We start from the raw sequence: 8412 nt of genomic DNA on the forward strand, positions 1-8412 counted from the left end.
TTAAATTAAAAAAAAAAAAAAAAAGAAGAGCAGATTGTGCTACTGGTTATGCATGGCTGCAGAAGTAGGAGAAACAACTCAAACAAGTGTTTCTTGGTTTGGGAAAATAGGAAACTGAAGTAATAACAAAACCCATGGATGGTAGTGGAACAACATAGGAGCAGAAGTAAACGTAAACAACTCAAACAAGTGTTTGTGGATTTGGAAAAAGGAGAATACTGTAGTCATATTAGTTTCAACCAAGAACTGAAAAATTACTTTCAACAAAGAGCCAATTATAACAGAAGAGTTTTAGAAAGCTCAAGGAGGATATCCTGACTCTGATACCATATAATAATTGAGATTAAGTGGTCTATCTCAACCCAAAGGCTAGCTCATGGGATGAGAGATGCCTCACACTTATAAACTATCTAGAGATCTTATTCTTGAGAGGTGTAAGACTTGTAATACACCCCCTTCATGTCCAGGAATGAGCGTAAACATTTGCAGGTGGGTGGCCCAATAACATTAGCTTGGATAGGCGCTGATACCATATTAGATTCATGGTTTACTCAGCAGAAATATTGGAGTAACTAGACAAGAGGGAAAAATAATATATTACTTGAGAAGTAATGAGTCTTGTCCTCCATCAGCTATTGTATTTTAATATTGTGATTGATTTTATTTCTCTTCTAGAAAGCTATATATTGCTGATGCAAGGCCTAGGAAAAATGCATTAGCTAATGGAGCCATGGGTGGTGGCTCAGAATCATCATCAAACTATTTTCAGTCAGAGGTGTGTCTTGCTTGGGCTTGAACTGTCTGATGATGATTTTTTTTTTTTTAATTTTTTGCAAATGTAAATTTGATATGAACTGCTAAGCATCTACATTCTTATTTATATTTTCAGATAGTCTTTTTTGGGATAGACAACATCCATGCAATGAGAGACAGCTTTGCTCGGCTCAGAGAATATTTGGACACTCATGGAAGAGCCTCATCAGATGGAATGTCATCATTTTTGGTCAGTCTATGAATTTTAAGATATAGTTATTTGTCATTTGACTATTTGAATCACGTGCTTTTGAGCTTTAGTTACTAGATTCATGTTGTACTTCTCACCTTTATAGTTATAGTAAATTGTTGACTGTGGACCATGGTATATGCACAAGAGTACTAATTAGTTTATTTTAATAGAAATAGTGCTTTTATTCCCTCTAATGCCCATTTGTTACTTCTTGCCCAAAACTTCATCCCAAAAATCACAACACATTAAGATGATTTAGTTTGGCTAGAATTTTGGATGAATGGCATTTAGTGCATCTTTTTATGGGTTCAATTAATATAGTCTGTTTTCTACCTTTACATGAGTTGTATTAAGACTGTTCCTATGGTTTCTATTTAGAGACATGGTGGGTCAACGTGGGGTGGAGGAAACTTAAGTAGCATGTCTGCTTCAGTGTCAACCCTTGGGGACAGTGGATGGTTACTGCATGTTCAAAATGTTTTGGCTGGTTCAGCTTGGATTGCTGCTCGTATTGCTATGGAAAAGGCTTCTGTTCTTGTGCATTGCAGGTGCCATGCTGGTGTATTTTCTTGCTACTCAGAATTATGAGATCTGAATATGGATTTGTCACCCAAAGCAAAAAAGATTGTTTGATATCGTGAAGCTGACTCTTTTTTGTGCAGCGATGGTTGGGATAGAACAAGTCAGTTGGTTGCACTTGCTAATTTGTTGCTTGATCCATATTATCGGACATTCAATGGGTTTCAGGTAACGAGCTAGCATTACTCATTCTACTCTTGTACCAAAAAATAAATATATTGAACACTTGCCATTTAGTTAGCTCCGTTCTTGTGTGTTCATATGTTGAAAATAAATCAATAAATGTTTTAATTGTGCTTCTAAGTTGTCTTCCTTATGCAGGCACTTGTTGAAAAAGATTGGCTAGCATTTGGTCATCCATTTTGTGATCGTGTGGGATTGCCAGCTTTCTCTGGAAGTGAGTTAACTAGGCAGCCTTCATCTAGCAATTTTGCAGCATCACCTGGACGGCAGCCATCAGGAGCATTTACATCTCCGTCGTCTTCTCATGCACAAACTTCTAACAACTACTCTCCCATCTTTTTGCAGGTTTTTTCCTTGAATATCTTCTTCTATATCATTTAGCTAAAATGCAATACTTTCATGGAAGTTTGACCTTCAAATTGAAAGATTCATAACACAATTTGATAACATATTACTTTCCTATTTTTCTCCTCTAAGTTGAAGCCTCAAGCTAATCTCTTCCAGAAAGCTATATATTGCTGATGCAAGGCCATGAATGTTTTTACATGTATCTTAAGCTTAATGACTTGACATTGGCTGATGTGATGAGATTGATCTAACCTATCACTTCTTAGTCAATCTCATTTTACTGATAACAAGTAGGCAAGAAGAATAAACATGGGGAATATGTTCCTGCAAGTGGGCATGACTGTTGAGATGGCCATTCCTTTATTTTTGCTCTTCTCTCTATACATTTAGGGAATAATTGGATGGTTTGATTTTACACATTGCATAACAGTTCCAATTTATGTGTTCATCTTGAGCTCACTTTCTTGCTTTATATGTTTCCAGTGGGTTGATTGTGTTTCTCAATTGTTGCGGATGTATCCCTTTGCTTTTGAGTTTTCTGCGGTATGGATCCTTCTCCATGGCTACTATTGCTAAGATTTATCCTTATCTGATTCTGTATTTTATTATCATTCCTTCTGCTAACATGTACTGTCTGATGATTCAGGCTTTTCTAGTGGACTTCTTAGACAGCATGCTTTCATGTCGTTTTGGAAATTTCTTATGTAATAGGTATTTTCCTTTATTTAGCAACTTGGTTTACCATGGAAAGATATGGTTATTGTTTTGCATGCATTTCGTGATATGCTGGTTTCCTTTTGAACATTGATTGTGAAGCACTCATCCATAGTAAAATGTTAGTTGAATTTGGTGCTGAAGTGGCTGTTGGTTGGGCTGCATTTGTAGACATAATCCCGGATTTAAGAATGCTAATAATATAGCAGTATATATAAATTGAGCTGATATTGAGACAGTTGCGCATAGTTATGTCTTGTAATTTGTCACTACAATTTTTTTTATTTCCCCATGAAAAAGGTAATATTATACTACTATAAATGTGGTTGCTAACTTGCTATAAGTAGTGTTTCCTGCCAATATGGTCTAAAAGTATTTCAGTGAATATGCAAATCAAATAACATTCTCCTATATATTACATCAATATATGACTTGTTAAATGCAAAATACTCGATATATCCAGGATTTGATGGGATGCTTGTCAACATTTTCGGTTGCCATTATTAATATGTTCCACTCCTTAATGGTTGGATCTTCAGGTCGTGTCCTCCAAATAATATCTATCTTCCTTTGCCTTTTATGATTTTTATAATACTTATGTTTTCATTCTTAGATATATATCTATACCACAGGGGTACTTAATTCTTCTAATGAATTATGTCTATTAAGCTATTGAGTAGAAGCACATAATTAGTTTATGCCTTAACTATCCTAAACTGGTAATACCTGTCCTTACTCTAGAAGTCGGTGTAAGCAACATTCCATGTACATGTTTAAAGACTTGGCAAAGGACCAAATCTGTTGTAAGTGTATAAGTGTCAGATGTAAGTGTGAAATAGGCACCCGGGCATTGCAATTGTGGTACTGTTGTTATTGTGGATATTCTATTTTGTTCTGATTTCATGTTTTTGTTCAGTGAGAAGGAGAGGCTACAATGCAATATTTCTGAAACTTGTGGATGTATGTGGGTATACTTGGCTGATTTGCGTGCTTTAGAAGGAGGTTCCCATGTACATTATAATCCTTTCTATGACCCACTGAAGCACAATGGTCCTCTTCTGCCCCCAGCAGCAGCATTAGCCCCAACATTATGGCCCCAATTCCACCTTCGTTGGGCCTGCCCTGAAGAAGCACAAGCTGGGGAGATTGAAGCAAAATGTAGGAAGATAATCACGAAATACACCGAGTTGCAGAAGGTAGTGATTTCCCCCCGTTTTCTTATTATTGCTGTCAGATTTGAAAGCTACGTCATCCCTGTTTTTCATAGCTATTACACTAATACATGTTAGTATGTCCTTACTTTCGGTGGTTTCCTCATTCTACTTTTCTGTCTGACTGGGCACTTATTAACTATATGAATGATTATCTGTTTCTTTTCATGGTCCCAAATGCATTGAACTTGTTGAATGTTGACATGCCGGGTGATCCTTTTATTCTGCTATGTTAACAGGCCAAAGAAGTGGCAGAACGTAAATCAAAAGAAATTTCAAATGCCATGGAATCACTGAACGCAGAATTACAAAATTTGAAGCAGCAAAACAGCTCAGCTATGAATATGGCCAACAGGGCAAACAAAGAAAACATGTCTATAAAGCGTGCAATTCAGTCAATTGGGTGCAAGGTTCACTTCTCCAATACTGGAGATTGCATTGTGGACATTGAAAGTAATCCATTGGGAACAGCACAAAACTTCTTATATTGCTCCAAGAAAGGATCAGATGGTATCACGCTTGATGATGAAAAGGATCTGGCTGTTGCAGTAACAGTTACAGCCGATGATGACGACAATGATGAGAACAGCCCTATCGGTCGTGTATGTGAGAATCTATGCCCGTTTCGCTCTGCAGATGGAGGCTGCAGATGGCCCAATGGTCGTTGTGCTCAACTAAGCAGCCAGTTCGTTGGTCTTAGGGCAAATTTTGATGCATTTGACAAACTCTCCATTGATGATAGTTATTTCAAGCCTGAGTGAAAATAGTAGTTCTCACTTTCTAATTCCTATACTAGAAAACACCAATAGTAGGCAGCCACATCAACCAATTTTGGTTTCTTTCTACAATGAGAATAGTTGATAGTTCTTGAATTTTAAATACTCCTTGGGGAGAAAGAAATGTGGACCCGGTCATTTTTATTGGGTTCCGGTAACTGTACAGCCTATGAAGAGTTGGGTGGAGACCATCTTGGTGCTGGCATTCACTAAGCTTCAACAATGGTAGGTGTGTTGGATTGATGTGCATCATGGTGGTCCTCATTATATTATATATTATATGCATATGCATATGTATAATTGTAGATTCAGTGGCAGATATAGCCACTGATCACATTTTATAGTTTAATAAACTCAGTTTTGTACAGATGATTCAAGTTTTTCCTAGTTTAGCATTTCTTGAGAGATCGATGTATAGCAAGAATAAGATGTTGCCATATATTTTATGAAGTAGATCGATTGATCTTTACATGTCTTTTGCACTGCTGAGTCAAGTTTATACCATTAACAACTTCTGTGTGTGATGTTCACTGTAATGTTGAGTAAAGATTTCATTGCCCAATTGGTTCATGAGAAAGTATAGGTGAACAATGAATGTAACAACGTGAACGGGTTAAAAAAGAAAGGTAAAATTGAAATTAAAATTCAGATGTCTAATTAATTAAATAATTATTAACATATTTTAAAATTTGAAAAATTAAGAGTAGCACTTAAATGAGTTAAATCCTAAAATGGTTTCTGACATTGGCGTTGTGTACTAAAATCGTTTGAGATTGATAAAAGTGTACCACGTTAGTCTGTGATCCATTTTCCATTAACAACGTGATGACATGGCTTGATGATATGGCTGTTAGTGACACGTGTCACTCCATGGTTTGGCCGTGTCCGTTTGTGCCACGTGTCGTAACCGCGTGTCGTCCATTATGTCATCATTGTAGATGCGCCAAATTAGTCCCTTACTTTGTATTTAAGTGACTCATTTTAATCTCTGAAATTGAATGTCGTGTACCAAACTAGTCCCTTCACCAGTTTTTTCTCATTTTTTATTATAAATTCAAAATTCTCAATATCTTTGAATGCATTAAGTTCACTTCTATTTTTTACATGTTATTTAAATACAAGTGCTTTTATAAAATATTTTTTCACTTGCAGATACCTGTAACCGCCGTCTTGGAATTGACGTGAAGGCATTTCAAGCACCCTCACTACTATCTCTGACCTCTTTCGTCTAGATTGAAGAGGTCAAGATGATAGTGATAGTGCTTGAAGTGCCTTCAGTCTAACCCATTTACACACAATGAAAACGTGTATTTTATAAGAATAAAAAAATTTTTAATTATTAATTTCTTGTTAAAAATACATATTTTTTTTATGAAAAATATGTCTAATCAATTATATACATTTTTTTAGAATAAATGACCATTTGTATCCATAAAAGATGAAAACACTACATGGTACTTTTGTCACACAGAAGGCATCTTGCGTGGTACAAGTTTAATTTCGATTTAGCGTGGGTACATATGTTAGCGTTTTCATCTTCCATAAGATCTTTTTTGTGTGAGCTTCTAAGAAAAGATCTTTTCTCGAGTTATCTTTTTTTAAAAGATCTCATGGAGAAGTAAAAATAATTTTATGTTTGGATATCTCATGCAAAAAGATCTTTTTATCTATCAATTATGTTTGGATATAACAATATAAAAGTACTTTTTTGTTTATTTATTATATGAAAAACATCTGTTTCTAAGGAAAAAAGATCTTCTAAAAAAAGATGTAAATTACAGCTTCTCAAAAGAGATATTTTTTTTTTTATTTTTCTAGTGCTTTTACTTTTACTACTAGAAATTTGCCAAACACGCTAAAAAAAATATTTTTTCATTGAAAAAAAATCTTTTTTTTAACAAAATAATGACACCCAAACAAACACAAAGAATCTAATTAGTCTAACATCAAAATCTCAAACGACCTAATTGTCCCTTTACTACATCTGAATAAAAAATTTTGGGATTTAGATCCTCTAAAGTTTAAATTTCACTTTAGAGAGTAAAGTGTGATCTTCTACCCTTTAAAATCAATGGTGAGAGATCACACTTTACTTTTTAAAGTGAAATTCAAACTTTAGAGGATCCAAATCCAAAATTTTGGGGGGTTCTTGTTTGGTCACAAATTCTTAGGATAATCATTTAGCTGTCAATCAGACCAAACGTATAACCAGTAATAGCTTCTGCGATCTGGTATTTGAACTGTGATCTTAAAAAAAGCCAGAATCAATGAGATAAAAGGAGGTAAATCATATACGAACTTTGATAAATATCACCACTTCATCTGTTATAACATGTGCCTATTAAAATGAAACAATCTTTCCATTCATATGATACTGTGAAAGCATTTCTGTTGTAGTGTTGCATATCGCTAATGTAATTTTCTATTCGATGTCTGAAAAGATCAACATCCGATCGATCTACTGGAAGGTTTAATTATTGCTGTCGTCGGAAGAACGACGACTATCATCGGAATGGCTTCCTTCAGCCCTCCCATCATTGGGAGACTTACCCTGCGCCTTCCTCTCATTCCACCTTGCCCAAACCCAACTTGAAATGAACAATGCTCCTAATGCATAAACCTATAATCAAATAAAGCATTCTCATGAGAAAATGCCCATGGAAGAGGTGAGCAACATATTAAGAGAACATCAGAATAAATTTAAATATAAGCTCGTTAGTCAAACCCCAAAAGGCATATTAATGCTTAAATGAATTATTCAACCTTATGAAAGAAAGGAGAAAGTACAAGGAAAGCATATGAAAACAGTAAGAACAAATGCAGCAGAACTATACAGGGAAGATACATTGCAATCAGGGAAAAGGATGCCCACTTGCTTGATTGATTCCAATTACAGAGGACAAAAAAGAAGAAACACCGTGATGGTTTGTATAGATTTTCGATTCAGATTCTATTAATATCATCAAGCTGTCCACTTAATAAAACTGATTCACCTACCACAGTGGAGAGGGGGAAAAAAATGAAAAATCAAAGTGAAATGTTTTAATGTCATCAACCTCTTCCCATATTCCCATAAATAGACTCTTCCCCTTCCCTTAACTACTCATAGCCTGCCTGCTAGCCCTGTTCTTAACATCGGCATGTACACAATTGTAAAGGCAGATATGCAGTTGTAGGCAACCATGCTAGGAATGAAAATAGATTCCAATAGCATGAATCATATCTGACTAATTGAACTATAACCCCCTCTTAATTTAATTAATCTAATTGAAACCTCTCTCATGTGACACAAGCTGGATCTTTCAAAATGGAAACCTTCAAAGTGATCCGATAGCAATCTTTGCCATTATCTCCTAATTTGTTGATAATACACCTCATGTCATCATTCTTGACAGAGATACATGTGGGGCGGCAGGTGAGCATTCTAGGACAGAAATTTTCGCAAGAGTATGGACCACCAAGGAGAACAAAAACTACACAGACAGAGCAGACAAACGCGCAGCTGCCACAGTAAAGAGGTAGCACTTTCCAGTTTTCATAAATCTCAGACAAAATACCAAGGGATTGAAAAGGTTTTGTGTTTTTTTTTTTTTTT

At 35.5% G+C, this 8412-nt stretch overlaps 2 protein-coding genes across 3 annotated transcripts in view; one reads left to right on the forward strand and one right to left on the reverse strand.

Annotated features, from left to right (window-relative positions):
- Positions 1–5292, forward strand: part of LOC107617891 (phosphatidylinositol-3-phosphatase myotubularin-1) — a 14051-nt gene extending 8759 nt beyond the window's left edge. Inside the window, exons 11-19 of one of the 2 annotated variants that reach the window (XM_016319768.2) lie at positions 676–775; positions 890–1003; positions 1385–1554; positions 1669–1753; positions 1907–2113; positions 2600–2659; positions 2763–2827; positions 3747–4026; positions 4281–5292. In XM_016319768.2, coding sequence (XP_016175254.1) covers positions 676–775; positions 890–1003; positions 1385–1554; positions 1669–1753; positions 1907–2113; positions 2600–2659; positions 2763–2827; positions 3747–4026; positions 4281–4802 — 1603 coding nt within the window. In that variant the 3' untranslated portion in view covers positions 4803–5292. The remainder of the gene's footprint in view (positions 1–675; positions 776–889; positions 1004–1384; positions 1555–1668; positions 1754–1906; positions 2114–2599; positions 2660–2762; positions 2828–3746; positions 4027–4280) is intronic. The other variant, XM_021110397.1, reaches the window with a different exon arrangement.
- LOC107618770 overlaps positions 7086–8412 on the reverse strand; it is a 2725-nt gene continuing 1398 nt past the window's right edge. The window contains exon 2 of the mRNA XM_016320912.1: positions 7086–7437. Within this exon, the coding sequence (XP_016176398.1) occupies positions 7288–7437 (150 nt within the window). The 3' untranslated portion in view covers positions 7086–7287. The remainder of the gene's footprint in view (positions 7438–8412) is intronic.

The sequence above is a fragment of the Arachis ipaensis genome, chromosome B09 (assembly GCF_000816755.2).
Source record: "Arachis ipaensis cultivar K30076 chromosome B09, Araip1.1, whole genome shotgun sequence".
Taxonomy (NCBI): domain Eukaryota; kingdom Viridiplantae; phylum Streptophyta; class Magnoliopsida; order Fabales; family Fabaceae; genus Arachis; species Arachis ipaensis.